This window comes from Elephantulus edwardii, unplaced genomic scaffold (assembly GCF_000299155.1).
Source record: "Elephantulus edwardii isolate Elephantulus edwardi_28Jun2011 unplaced genomic scaffold, EleEdw1.0 scaffold00130, whole genome shotgun sequence".
In the NCBI taxonomy this organism is placed as follows: Eukaryota; Metazoa; Chordata; class Mammalia; order Macroscelidea; family Macroscelididae; genus Elephantulus; species Elephantulus edwardii.
The window spans coordinates 9,753,150-9,768,853 of NW_006399880.1; the positions used below are offsets into that span (position 1 = coordinate 9,753,150).

A 15,704-nucleotide genomic window follows, 5' to 3' on the forward strand; every position below is an offset into this window, starting at 1 on the left:
GCTGATTGGCTGGGGAATTGTGGTTTCTACAACTTAGCAGATACTTATGGCCTAGAGAATATAATAATAAATTCATTTCAAATGTCACCACCTCTGAGAGGCCTTTCCTGACTGTGCTAAAGTTCTGTCAGGAACAAAATGCTTTGTCCACTCTCCTACCTGCAGAGCAGAGTACATTGCCTAGCTCATGCTGTTGTTGTTATGCGCCATCGAGTCACCAGAGACTCAGAGCTACCCAATGTGCAACAGCTTTGAAGCCTTCCTTATTCTTAGCCAGTGTGTCTCCAACACACGAACCCCTATTAACTCACTCCCTGTGTCCAACACACGAACCCCTATTAACTCACTCCCTGTGTCAATCCATCTTATCCTGGGTCTTCCTCTCTTGCATTGTCCCTCCACCATTGTGAGAATGATATCCCTCTCAAAGGACTGGTCCCCTCTGGCAACATGCCCAAAGTATCTCAGACAGAGCTTCAAAATCCTTTCTTTCAGAGAGCAGCTTGGTTTCACCCTCTCTAGGTAAGACCAGTTTGTTCTTTTGGCAACACTCTTCTCCAGCACAATAATTCAAAGGCATGAACTCTTCTTCCATCATCCTTATTCCTTATCCAGCTTTCTGATCATGGCAAGTAATTGCAAAGGTCAAGGCCTGGATCATGTGTTCCTTAGTCTCTGGACTGACACAGTTGCTTTTCAACATTCTGGAGAGTTCTCTGACAGCAGACTTTCCTAATCCAATTCATCTTTTTATTTCCTGGCTGTTGTTTCCAAGAGTGTTGGTCGTGAACCTGAGCAAAGTGAAGGTATTAACAAGCTCAATCTCCATCTATCATGATGCTGCCAATTGACACAGTGCTGAAAATCTTTGTTTCTTTGAAGATTGAAGTCCCTGACTTACTGAAGTAGATGCTTCAGGTCCTCCTCAGTTTCAGTGAGCAAGATCTGATTGTGTTCATGTAAAACCTATATTTGGAGGCAGTTGTCAGAATGGAGCAAGGAAACACTGCATGGTTCAGAATCAGGAAAGGAGTGCTTCAGGGATGTGTCCTGTCTCCATACCTTTTCAGTCTGTATGCAGAACAGATAATTTGGGAGGTTAGTCATTATAAGAAAGAATGTGACATCAGAATTGGAGGAAGACTCACCACCAACTTACATTATACAGATGACACAACCTTGTCTAGTTCATAGGAGGTGCCAAATAAATAATTGTTGCATAAACAAAGAGACAGGCATAGCTCTTGCCCTCAAGGAAGCTTTCAAGATGAGCGATGTCCTATTGACAATTCTTAAACAGAGACAAAAATGCAGAGATCCAAATAGCACCACAGGACTACTCAAGGGAGTCAAAGAATTCAAATAAAACAAAAGTAAGAGAGCGTGTGAAATGAGCCAAGATGCATTAAGAGCAAGCTAGTGAACTGAGATTGCAGTGTTAGTTAATAGAGAACACGTGTCCCTGACTGATGCATGCCCTCCCTGCAGTAGTTAGCCTTCTGGGACCCTGCAAAGCATGCCGAAAGGTTGACAGCTTACAATCAATACCATGTTCACTGATGCAGGGAGCAACATTATCACGTCCAAGATATTACCCCCACATCCCAGCTTCAGCACTAAATATTCCCCATAACAAGGCTAAGGGAAGTGACAAGAGATATTATTGTCAACCTCCCCACTTGAAAGCAAGAGATGAGGCAAACCTTCCCTGGATGTTCTTAGAAAAGACAAGCTTGTTCCCCAAAGAAATTTTTCCCTCTCTCTGAGCTGAGTACATACCTAATACAGCAAGGCAGGGATGAGAGAAGATTGGCATTTTCATTCGCCTGGGTGTCCACAATGCAGGAGGGGAGGCTCTGTGGACAGCCGAGAGGTTCAAAAAGAAATTAGAGGGATTGGAGAGCTAGGTCAGTAGGGAATGGGTAAGATGTGAACACTACAGTTTATTCTACATGCCTAAGATACTCTAGCTCAGGAATTTTCCCTAGTTTGGTTTTCTTTTTTCAGCTTTTCTAGCTGTGGCCTAATTGAAAGTCATATTTCATTTAGGCCAGTGGTTTCCAACTCTAAGTGCATGTGGCTTATGAAGAGTCAGCCTGCATTTCTCAAAGAGAATAGCAGATTATTACAATCCCATGTTAAACACATTCTATTTCTCACTGGAATAAAGTAGATCCAGTCATAACACATACTAACCACAGCCCAGTAAACACAACCACTAAATATTCTCTTTACTGATTCTTTAGCTATAATAGAATCCTAACAGGAACAAAGCAAACTGTAGAAAACTAGTATTTTCCCCCTTTATAAAATAGTGCATTTTTTGACAGCTCTCCCATTTATCATCATCTCATTTTCTCCCAGATAAAATGAAAAACATAGCTAGTTTTCCTTTACCATGTTCTTTTGAAACTACAGTAAGCTTAATTAGTTGATGTGTGGTAAGTCTAAATGCAGAAATCAATTGAAATTCAAAGATAGGTACAATAATTGTTGTTGTTAGGTGCTGTCACGTCAAGTACAACTCATAGCGACCCTACAAACAAAAGATCTGACCCTGTTCTATCCTGCACCATCCTCACACTTCCTGACACACAAGAGCCCATTGCAGCAGTCACCATGTCAGTCCAACTGGTTGATGATCCTCCTTTCCTTCACTGACCCTCCACCCTTTCCAGCATGATGTCCCTCTCCAAAGAATAACCTCTTCTTAGCAACATGCACAAAATGTGTGAGGTGAAACCTCATCATCTTTGCCTCCAAAGATCACTATGGCTGCACCCTTTCCAAGACATATTTATTTATTCTCTTGGCCATCCTGGGTTGTTCAGTGCTCTTCTCCAACACCACAGCTCAAAGGCTTCAATCCTTTTTCTGTCATTCTTATTCATTGTCCAGCTCTCAGACACATAGCAAGTGATCAGAAAGACAATGGCCTGAATCAAACACACCTTGAGGGTACAACAAATGTCAAGTTACTTTTTTCATTGAAGGTACAACAAATATCAGGTTATTTTTTTATGTTGTTATTGTTGTTAGGTGCTACCCAATAAACTACATTTCATAGGGACCCTGTGAACAAAAGATCAAAACCTTGCCCTATCCTGCACCATAGTTACAATCTCCACCATGCTCACGTCTATTGTTATAGTCCCTGTGTCCACCCATGTCACTAAGGGTCTTCTTTTTTACTGACCTTCTACCTTTCCTAGCATGATGTCTTTTTCCAGGTACAGTCAAACAAGTTCCAATTGATAGCACCTAATGTACAACAGAATGAAGCTTTGTCTGATTCTGTACCAACCTCACAGTATTTCCTTTCAACCTCACTTCTAAGGAGCGTTTTGGCTGAACTTCTTCCAAGACAGAATGATTTGTTCTTCTAGCAATCCATGGTAGATGCAATAGTCATCACCAACACCGTAACCCAAAGAAAGACATGAATTCTTTGATCTTTTCTTTTACATTATGCACCTTCACATGCAGATGAGACAACTAAAAATACCATGGCTTAGACCAGTGCTTTTTAATACTTTAATTTTTTATACCTCTTTTGCACAGCACATTCACCCATTTTTAATGTGTAATTTGATTTCATAGCTGCTGTTTCTATGGGCATTGATGTGGATTGAAACAAAATTAAATTCTTGACAACTTCAATCTTTTATCATAGTGTTGCTTATTTGTGAGGATCTTGGGCTTTTGTTGTTGTTGTTATTGTTGAGGTACAATCTGTATTGTGTCTATTGTATTTGAATGTCATGAATTAGTACTTCAAGTCCTCTTCACTTTCAACAAATAATAATATGACTTCTTCCAATTCTGATACTGCGTTCTCCTCCTATAATACACCCTCTCAGATTATTTACTCGGCATACAGATATAATAAGTCTAGGGAAAACTTTCATGGAAGCAGGAGTGGTGGCATCCACTTCCTAAAATACATGCCTCCAGAAACTCTATGAACTTTGATAAATGTTGGTAGTTGTAGAGGGGCTTCAGGCCTTTTGATGATAGGGTTGTGATGACTAGAAGGTAATCAATAACAACAGTGAAGACTTCCAGTCTGGGAAGATGAGTGGAGGAGCCTGATTCTGCAAAGGTGTGTCTTCTGGGTTTTGGTTGAGACTTGGGTGTGCCTGTTGCTCACAACTGGGTGTAAGCTGATTGGATGGCCTGCCTCCTATTTAAAAAGACATTTTAGCCCTCGGGCCTGGTTTTTATTGTTTTCAGTCAAACATTCTTCTAAGTAGTATAGCACTGGTCTGTCAAATGTGATAATGGTTACTCATGTTGGGCAGTATTTGGTGGAGCTCCCAAATTAAAATAGTCTTGGAAGTAGGAGTGGCATCTACTTCTGAAAAGATGAAAATTATTCATGTTCAAGACTTTCATTCATAGGGTCACTATGAGTTGTCTATGACTCAGTGGCACTTAACAATAACAACAACAACAACAACAACAACAGTAAACGAATGGAGCTATGATATGCATTTTTTCTGATTTTAAACCACTCAGTATCTCCCTGATTTATTTGAGCAACTGACTCATTCTATGAGCACAAGTAAATGTGCTAAAAGTCCTATTCTTTGAAATGTTGCCCACAATTTATTATGCTCCACAGAGTCAAATACCTTCACATAGTCAATAAAACAATGGCACGTATCATTCTAGTATTCTCTGCTTTCAAAGTTCATCTGACATCAAGAAAGATATTCTTAAATCTACACTTGATCGTGCTAATGAGAAACCTATACTTGGACAAAGAGGCAGTCATCAGAACAGAGCAAGGAAACACTGCATGGTTCAAAATTGGGAAGGGCATACACCAGGGATAGTCTCCATACCTTTTCAACCTGTATGCAGAACAGATCATCGGGGAGTCTGGGCTCTATGAGGAGAAATGTGGGGTCAAGATTGGTGGAGGATCTATCAACAATCTGTGATATGCACCTGATATAACTCTGCTTGCTGAAACTGAGGAGGACCTGAAACACCTGCTGCAGAGTGTCAAGGACTGTATCCTCTAATATGGATTGAGGCTCAATGTCAAGAAGACAAAGATTCTCACCACTGGGCCAATTGGCAGCATCAGGATGGATGGTGAAGAAATTGAGATTGTACACAGCTTTAGTTTGCGTGGCTCCACAGTCAACACTTTTGGCACCAGCAGCCAGGAAATTAAAGATATATTGCCCTGGGAAAGTCTGCTGTTAGGGACCTCTCCAAAGTACTGAAGAGCAATGGTGCCTCTTTGGAGAGTAAGGTGCGTCTGATACAGGCCATGGTCTTTGCTGTCACTTGTTATGCATCAGAGAGTTGGACAATGACTAAGGAGGATAGAAGGAGAATTGATGCCTTTGAGCTGTGGTGTTGGAAGAGAGTATTGAGGGTACCATGGACTGCTAGGAAAACAAACAGATTCATCCTGGAGAAGGTCAAACCGGGCTGCCCCTTGGAGACAAGGATTCTGAGGTTCCATCTAACATACTTTGGACATGTTGCAAGGAGATACAGGTCCTTAGAGAGGGACCTCATGCTTGGTAGGGTGGAGGGACAGCACAGAAGGGGAAGGCCCCCAATGAGATAGACTGATTCAGTGATTGGGGTAATCGGGATGGGTGTATCAGAGACGGTGCGATTGGCATAGGACAGAGCAGAGTTTAGGGATGTTGTACATAGGGTCGCTATGAGTCGCAAGCGACTCGACAGCACATAACAACAACAACATCTTCTGAATCGAGCTTTAATTTCTAATGGTTCTGTGTAAATGTTGTTATATTGTTTTTTAAATACTCTTCAGCTAAATTTAACTTGCATACAAAAGCCAACTCAAGGTGAATCAGGAACCTAGGAACAAATCTAATAATTATAAAGTTCATCAGAGAAAATATAGGAATAAACTTGTCTGGCTGCCATCTTAAGTCCTTTGCCCTTGCTTTTCTCAAGTTCACTTCTTGAAAGGACCTCACCAACAAGGAAGTAACTCTAACTCCACTCTATGGTCCTTACTCCAATCATGGACCACCAAATATTCCCGCCCTTGCTAATGAGCCCACTCTTTTTCAATAGAGCTAATGGCCCTGCATCGTCACCACCTTCCCCAACATGTTCTCCAATCCTCTTATATCTCCCAGCCCCCAACTTACCCTGACCCCTCCCAGCGCCGATAAAAGTCTTGAACACAAAGAGCTCGGGCTCTGCCACACTGCCACTGTGTCGCTGTGTGTGTAGAGTCCCTTCTCAAGCTTGTAATAAAATCCCTCATGCATTGGTTTCGGCTCCCTGGTGTCCTTTGGGGGACTTGCCATTGTGGCACAACAGTTTTTGTTAGGTCTTGTCAAGTATGAATCATAGGGATCCTATGAACAAAATGTTTAAACCATGTTCTATCCCACACCATCCTCACACTTCCTGACACACAAGAACCCATTGCATCAGTCACTGTTTCAATCCATCTAGTTGAGGGTCTTCTCCTTCGCCAACCCTCCACAATTCCCAGCGTCATGTTCTTCTCCAAGGAAGAGTACCTCCTAACAATGCCCAAAGTATGTGAAGTAAAGCCTCATCATTCTGACCTCCAAAGAGCATTCTGGCTGCACCTTCTCCAAAACATACCTATTCATTCTCTTGGCTGTCCATGGGATGCTCAGTGCTCTTCTTCAACACTGCAGCTCAGAGATGTCAATTCTTTTTCTGTCTTCCTTATTCATCATCCAGCTCTCAGATGCATAGCAAGTAATAGGAAAGCTTGAATCACAAACACCTTGGTCTTCAAACTGACATCATTACTCCTCAATTATTTGAAGTCCCTAACTGCAGATTTCCCCAGTGCAATGTATCTCCTTATTTCCTGACTTCTGGTACTAGGGGTGTTAATTGTGGACCCAAGCAAGACAAAGCTTTTGATTGACAGTTTGAATCTTCCCTTCATTCATCATGACACTGTCTATTGGTTCAGTGGTAAGATCTTTGTTTTCTTGACATTGAGATTCAATCCATACTGAAAGCTGCATTTCTTGATCTCCTGCAACAAGTGCTTCAAGTCCCTCTCACTTTCAGCAAACAAGGTTGTATCATCTGCATAATGTAGGGTATTGATGAGTCTCCCTCCAATCCTGATGCCACACTCCTCTCCATAGAATTCAGCTTCTCAAATAATTTGCTCAGCATACAGATTAAATAGTTACGGAGAGAGAATACAACTCTGATGCAGTCCCTTTTCAATTTTAAGCCATGCAGTGCTCCCCTGCTCTGTTCAGAAAACACGGATAGTTTTGTTCTTGGTTCAAATATAGGTTACACATGAACACAATTAAGTGTTCTATTATTAAGTGTTACATTCTTCTCAATGTCAGCCACAACTTGCTATGATTCACTCAGTCAAATATCTTTGTGTGGTCAATAAAGCACAAATAGACATTCCTCTGGTATTCTTTACTTTCAGCCAGAATTCATCAATAGAATGACTAGAATTTCAAGCATAATTAAAAATCTACAGCCAGGAAAGGACAACATAAAGGATTGGGACCTTCTAAAAATCAAATCCTTGTGTGCAACAAAATAATCTCCAATAGAATAAAAAGGATGCCTACAGAATGGAAAAAGTATTTGACAATGATATATCTGAAAAGGGACACACAACTAAAATTTCTGGAATACTCCAGCACATCAATAAGAAAAACACAAACAACCCAATCACAAAATGGGCAGAAGAAATTAATAAAAACTTCACCAAAGAAAAAGGTCAGATATCCAGCAAGCACATGAAAAAGTGCCCCAAATCAATAGTTGTTTTTATGTGCCATCAAGTCAACTACGACTCAAAGTGATCTTATCAACAACAGCTCTAAACCTTGCCCTGTTCTAAGCCTTACTGTCTCTGACACTGTCCCCATTACTCCAATTACTGTGTCAACCCATCTCATCTGGGGTCTTCTCCTGCACTGACTCTCCACAATTTCAAAAATGATGACTTTCTCCAAAGACTGGCCCTTTCTGACAATATACTTGAAGTAAGTGTGACAGAGTTTTAAAATCCTTGCCTCTAAGGAAAAAACTGGTTTCACCCTCTCTAGGACATGTTTGTTCTCTTGACAGTCCAGGGTAGGTTTTATCCTCTTCTCCAGCACCACAATTCAAGATCATTGATTCTTCTTCTGTCAACTTTATACATTGTCCACCTCTGAGAAGCATAGCAAGAAATTGAGAAGACCATGGCTTGAATCAAGTGCATCTTAGCTTCTAAACGGATAACCTGCTCTTTTGCACTCTTGAGAGGACCCTGGCAGCAGATTTTTCCCAATGCAACTCAACTTTTGATTTCTTGATTGCTGGTGCCAGGGGTATTGATTGTGGATCTGAGTAAAATGAAGTTGTTAGCAACTTTAATCTTTACTCCATATATCATAATGCTGACTGGTGGTGAGAATTTCTGTTTTCTTGATGTTGAGATGCAATCCATATTAGAAGCTGCAGTCCTTGATTTTCTGCCACAAATGCTTCAAGTCCTACTCACTTTTGGTAAGGAAGATTGTGTCATCTGCATAACACAGATCATTAATGAATTCTTCTAATGTAGCTATCAGAAATAAACATTCAAAAGAACAGTGAAATACCATCTCAGCCCAGCAAATTTCAACAAGACAGAAAATAACACATGTTGGAGAGGTAGCAGAGAGAACAGAACTTCTACACTACAGATGGGAATATAAAATGGTACAATGACTATGGAGAACAGTTTAGCACTTCCTCAAAAAGTTGGACAAAGAAATACCATTTGATCGAGCTATTCCACTACTGGGAATATAACCCAAAGAAATCAGAGGTGCACACAGACACATGAACACCCATGATTGTCACATTATCCACAATAGCAAAGAGATGGAAACAGCTGAGGTGTTCACAAACAATTGAAGGATAGAAAATTATGGTACATTCACACAGTGGAATACTATACAATGCTGAAAAATAATGAATTGCAAAACACCTCAACGAGTCTGGAAGATGTTATGCTGAATGAAATATCACAGTTGCAAAGGAACTATCATAAGCCCACTATTATAGTAATAAGATAAAGACCAGGGCTGGCAGAGTTGAGAAAGAGTGGAAAAGAATGGATAGACAATGAACATTGCACCAGAATGGACGAAAGGAAGAATAATCTGAAAGGAATAAATTATTAGAAACTATGTGTATGATGGGGAGATTTGATGTAAGCTGAATCCGGACTCTGGCTTCTTGAGGCTCAGCAAGTCTGAGGACACTGGGTACTTGCGGCTTACTTTTGGCCCCACGGGCGGTGGGGGGGGGGGGATGGCAGAGCAGACTTGCCAGATGAACGGGGGTCTGGGGCAAGGAGTCTGCCAGCATTTGGGTGTGCCGGGCTGGTAAGACACTGAAGGGCCCTTGGGCCCGAGACCCTTGGTCAGACTTTCATTGTTTTTGTTCAGATATTCCTCTAGGTCGTACAGCCCTGGTGTACAAGTTGCCATACAGCGGTCACTTGTGGTTGCTGTGAGGCTGAACACTGTGAAACGGATGTGTCAAATGCGTTAATGGTTGGTTACCCAATGCGACAGAGAGCAGGGTGGCGCTCCCCAATTAAAACAAGCTTGGAAGGAGGAGGAGTGGCATCCAATTCTGTAATAGCTTGCCTCAGAAACCCTATGAACCTGGAGAGAGGATAAAAGACACCCAAGCGTTGAGGATTCTCCTTCATAGGGTCGCTGTAAGTTGCCTGCAACTTGACGGCACTGAACCACAACAACATGTGTATGACAGTTAATAAAGTGGTACATGACAAGCATTACAAAAGGAATTGTGGGGGTGGGGGAGGAGAAGCGTGCATGAATGAATGAATGAAACCAATCTCTTTAGGGGAGCTCTGGTGGCCTAGTGGCAAGGAGCTGCAACTACAATCCCAGAGGTGCACAGTTCGAATCCACAAGATGCTCTGCCTGGGAAGGAGGGACAATCTCCTCCTGTACCAGTCAGATCTGATTTGACGGTACACTCACACAAAAATAAAAAATAAAATAAAAATTAAAAAAATAAAAATAAAGAAAAGAAAAAAGAAACCAATCTCTTTGTAAACCTTCAGTAAAATGTTAGAAATCCAAGAGGGGACAAAAACATTTTGTTTGCATGTGAGATTAATAATATTGTTCTAAAATTTCCACATTTTGTCGGATCATCTTTTTTGGGAATTGGAAAAATATGGTTCAATTCCAGTTAGCTATGAAGTAGCTGCTAATAATATTTCTTGAAATAAACTAGTGAGTACATTCAAAGCTACATCTGTTGAAATGTATCAGTTGCTATTTATCAATTCCTGGGGGGGAGATATATATATATCATTTTTCCCCAATACCTTCGGTGCAGCTTCATTACCATTGATTCTTGATCATAAACTACTTTCTGAAATTAATGGTTCAGCATTGACCAATTCTTTTTGGTCCAGTGACGGTATATTCCTTTCATGTTCTTTTGCTGCTTCCTCTATCATTCAATATTTTGTTCATAGATTCCTTTAGTATTACAACTCAAGGTACGAAATGTTCCTCAATTTTTTAAAGTTCAGAAATGCCCAGTGTAATCTTCCCTTCTGGTTTTCTAAATGCAGGCATTTGCACGTTTTATTAAAGATTTTGCCTTGCTGTAACTGACATTTTGCATCCTTTTGTGTGCAGCTATCTCAGCTGGTCTGACAAACTCCCTGAGTGCCAGCCTTAGTCCCCTAGGTGGCCCCTTTTCCTCTCTGACAATATGAAAGAAACAGGGCCAATTCCTTCCTGAGGCGCTGAAGCCACAGCCTTGGGCACCCAGCGCAGCAGGGCCCCGGGGGGCGGGAGGAGGCCGGCCGCTCGCGGATGGCGAGGCGGGGCGGGGCGAAGGGCGGGGCCTCGCGTGCTTGCGTAGGTAGGCGGAGCCCGAGTGCGAGTTAGGCTCTGAAGCAGCCAGAGCAGGCGGCAGAAGTAGCAGAAGTAGCCCAAGTGGCAGGAGCGGCAGCAAGGCGACGCGAGTGAGCTGCACAGGGCCGTACGCGGCCGCCTCAGCATGTCGGGCTTCGACGAGTTCAACGAGAATAAGCAAGAGCGAGACAAGGAGAACCGTCACCGGAAGCGCAGCCACAGCCGCTCTCGGAGCCGAGACCGCAAGCGCCGGAGCCGGAGCCGAGACCGCAAGCGCCGGAGCCGGAGCCGAGACCGCAAGCGCCGGAGCCGGAGCCGAGACCGCAAGCGCCGGAGCCGGAGCCGCGACCGGCGCAACCGGGACCAGCGCAGCGCCTCTCGGGACCGGCGGCGACACAGCAAACCTTTGACCAGAGGCGCTAAGGAGGAGCATGGTGGACTGATTCGCTCCCCCGGTCATGAAAAGAAGAAGAAGGTCCGCAAGTACTGGGACGTGCCGCCCCCCGGTTTCGAGCACATCACCCCTATGCAGTACAAGGCCATGCAAGCTGCAGGCCAGATTCCAGCCACTGCCCTCCTCTCCACCACGACTCCTGATGGTCTGGCTGTGACCCCGACGCTGGTCCCCGTGGTTAGCAGCCAGATGACCAGACAGGCCCGGCGTCTATACGTGGGCAACGTACCCTTTGACATCTCTGAGGAGGCCATGATGGACTTCTTCAACGCCCAGATGCGCCTCGGAGGGCTGACACAGGCCCCTGGAAACCCAGTTTTGGCTGTGCAGATCAGCCAGGACAAGAACTTCGCCTTTTTGGAGTTCCGATCGGTGGACGAGACCACCCAGGCCATGGCCTTTGATGGCATCATCTTCCAAGGCCAGTCGCTGAAGATCCGCAGACCCCACGACTACCGGCCACTGCCTGGCATGACAGAGAACCCCTCTGTCTATGTGCCTGGAGTTGTGTCCACTGTGGTCCCCGACTCTGCTCACAAGCTCTTCATCGGGGGCTTACCCATCTACCTGAATGAAGAACGGGTAAAGGAATTGCTGACATCGTTTGGGCCTCTCAAGTCCTTCAACCTGGTCAAGGACAGTGCCACAGGACTGTCCAAAGGCTACGCCTTCTGTGAGTATGTGGACATCAACGTCACAGACCAGACCATCGCAGGACTGAACGGCATGCCGTTAGGGGACAAGAAGCTGATGGTCCAGCGAGCAAGTGTCGGCGCCAAGGATGCCACGCTGAGCACCATCAACCAGACGCCGGTGACGCTGCAAGTGCCTGGGCTCATGAGCTCCCAGGTGCAGATGGGCGGCCACCCGACTGAGGTGCTGTGCCTCATTAACATGGTGCTGCCGGAGGAGCTGCTGGATGACGAGGAGTACGAGGACATCGTGGAGGACGTGCGTGACGAGTGCAGCAAGTACGGGCTCGTCAGGTCCATTGAGATCCCGCGGCCCGTGGACGGCGCTGAGGTGCCCGGCTGTGGAAAGATCTTTGTGGAGTTCACCTCTGTGCTTGACTGTCAGAAAGCCATGCAGGGCCTGACTGGCCGCAAGTTCGCCAACAGAGTGGTTGTCGCAAAGTACTGGGACCCCGACTCCTACCACCGCAGGGACTTCTGGTAGAGGCAGACGGGCAGGGCCGGCGGGGGCATGCCCCCCTACCTCCCTCTTCCCTCTGAAGACGATGGCAGAAGAGTGACAGCGGCAACAACTGTAATGGCAGCAGTGGGGCGGGCGGGACAGTGTACCCCCAGACACAGAGGGCAGGGCCACAGTGGGGGCACAGGTCCCCAGCCCTTCCCCCCTTGACCCCTTGTCTCCACCTGCCCACCTAAAACATAGCGTGTTCTATCCACACAAGGGAATACTACGCAGCATTGAAAAACAAGGAACTCATGCAATATTATTCAAAGTGGGTGACCCTGGAGGACATTTTGCTGAGTGAAATATCTCAGTCCCAAAGGGACAAATGCTGCATGGTGCCACTGTTGTAGAATGGGTCTGACATCAGGGTGGGGGTATGACAGAAAAAACTGGATAAATTATGTATATTGTATTGAAATAGATGAGGGAAAGAACAGATTAGAAGTGATATATAATTGAGTATTATGGTTAGCACAGGAATCCAGAATTAAGGTTGCATAGAGAAGTGTACTGGGGGGGGGGGAAGGACATGGGAATGGTATACTAATGAAGGAATTTTTTTTCTCTCTTCGGAGGGGGAAGCGAACTGGTGGACAGGGAGAAAATTGCGGCAATGAATGAATGGAAATCCAAAACCTCTGTAAAATAAAAAATTTTTAAAAAAAATGGGGTTTGTTGTTTTTGTTTTAAATAAGGGAACTGGGGGATGTAGGGAGGACAATGTGCAATAATAAATGATTGGGAAAAAAAGAAAAAGGAAGATTCAAAATCAAAGGCTGGAGCAAAATATACCAAGCAAATGGTAACCTCAAAAAAGGAGGAGTGGCAATACTAATCTCTAATAGACTTCAGAATGAAAACCACCATAAAAGAAAAGGAAGGGCATTAAATACTGATTAAAGACACATTAGGTCAAGAAGACATAACCTTAGTCAACATTTATGCACCAAATGATAGACCTGCAAAATACATAAAACAATAGTTAACAGAATTGAAGAAAGAAATAGTTAGCACCACAATAGTGGTAGGAGATTTCAACATAACACAACTATCAAAGGATAAGTCAACCCAAAAGAAACTCAACAAAGATGCAGAAGTTCTAAACTATACAGTCAAGTCAACTTGACCTGGTGTTATTCAGCCAACTAAAACTAAATTCACTTTCTTCTCAAGTGCACATGGTACATTCTCCAGAATGAATCACATATTACGAAACAAAGCAAGCCCCAACAAATTAAAAAACATGGAAATAATACAAAGTATCTTCTCAGAACACAGTGCCATAAAACTAGAAATTAACCACAGAAAGATAAAGCTTACTAAACCATCAATGTAAAAGCTAAATAACTTTCTGCTAGAACATGCTTGAATTATAAAAGTAATAAATAAAGAAGGAAATAAAAACAGTTCAAATTAAAATGAAACATACCAAAACCTCTGGAATACAGCTAGGCAGTCCTCAGCGGGCAGTTCATAGAAATAGGCACACATAAAAAAGGAAGGAAAAAGAAAAATCAACCACCTAACTCAACACCTCCATCAAATAGAAAAGAACAACAATCTAAACCAACAACCTCAAGAAGAAATTATAAGGACAAGATCATAAATCAAGGAGACAGAAAACAGAAAAATAATTGACCCCATCAATAAGACCAGGAGCTGAATTTTTTTCAAATAGGTCAATAAAATTGACCAACTTAGCAAAAGGGAAAAGAGAGAAAGAATTACAAAATGGCCAAAAGACATGAAAAGAAACTTCACAGAAGAAATTTGAATGAGCAACAGACACATGAAGAAATGCTGAAAATCACTGGCAACGATAGAGATGCAAATCAAAACCACAATGAGATATCATCTCACTCCTGTAGCAGTGGCAAAGTTTAACAGAACAGCAAGTAATAAATGTTGGAGAGGATGCGGTGAGATAGGAACTCTTCCACACTGCTGGTGGGATTGTAAAGTGGTACAACCATTCTGGAAAGCAGTTGGTGCTTCCTCAAAAAAAAACCTGAACATAGAAATTCCATATGACTCAGCTTTTCCACTACTTGAAATATACTCCAAGAAAATGAGAACTGTGGTTCAAAAAGAGACTTGTACATTCATGTTCATAACACCATTGCAAGAACATGGAAACAGCCCAGATGTTCAACCACAACCAAATGGTTTGAGAAATTATGGTACTTTCACACAATGAAATACTACACCGCATGTAGGAGCAATGATTTTGTAAGTTACTACCTAACTTGGGAGGGACTGGAGAGCATTATGCTGAATGAACTCAGTCCCATAAGGGCAAATACTGTATAAAACCATTAGTGTAGAATGAGTATGAGGATCCAAGGTGAGGGTGAAAGTGGAAGCAGAGGGTTGAGGACAAGATGAAGATATTTGTAAATAAATCAGTATAATTTTTTAAAAAGGGAAAGGGAGAAATGAAGGAAAACAGCTGAACAGGAAAGGAACTACACAATAAGGTGATGATCAGATATGTAGGTATTATAATTAATGTTATCAAACAATAAGTGTATGGGTGATTGATGGAAAAAGCAGTTTGCTTTGTAAACTATCACTCAAATCACAATTTTTAACAAATTGGCTTCAGGCCTTGTTTCTCGAGGTGACATTATAATTAAGTATGCTGATAAAGTTTAATTAATGTTATAAAACAAAATGTGGATGGATGATTGAATAGAGATCAATATGATTTGTAAACTTTCACCAAAAATAAACAATGAGGTCAACTGATTTGAGTCAGCTTCTGAAGAAAATGAAACATGAAGAAGTTTCTTTGAGCTGAAATTTTATATTCTGTCTGCTTTTTAAAATTGTTTTGTGTATGGAACTGATAAAATCTAGATCGCTAATATTTTTAAGCACAACGATCCTTTTGGACATTGTAACTCTTTTCAAAAGTTTCCACTTATAGAGAGAATGGTGCAGCAATGAAGGAATGAAAACACAAAATCCCTGTAAATGTTCATTAAAACTAATAATTTTTTTTTAAAAAAAAGTTTCCACTTAAATATAATTCATGGTTTGCAGCTAAATAAGCTGAAGCAGCTTGAGGATAAAATTTTAAACCAAGGTTAATAAAGTTATTTGCCTACTATTTGGTTTCCATTCTTCTTGTTGTTATG

The 15,704-nt window shown here is 42.6% G+C and overlaps 1 protein-coding gene across 1 annotated transcript; it reads left to right on the forward strand.

Annotated features, from left to right (window-relative positions):
* The first annotated feature begins 11,058 nt into the window (after positions 1-11,058).
* LOC102877291 (splicing factor U2AF 65 kDa subunit-like) lies at positions 11,059-12,543 on the forward strand. The gene is made up of 2 exons (XM_006893737.1): positions 11,059-11,155; positions 11,234-12,543. The coding sequence occupies exons 1-2, from the start codon at positions 11,059-11,061 to the stop codon at positions 12,541-12,543; spliced, it is 1,407 nt and encodes a 468-aa protein (XP_006893799.1).
* The last annotated feature ends 3,161 nt before the right edge of the window (positions 12,544-15,704 follow it).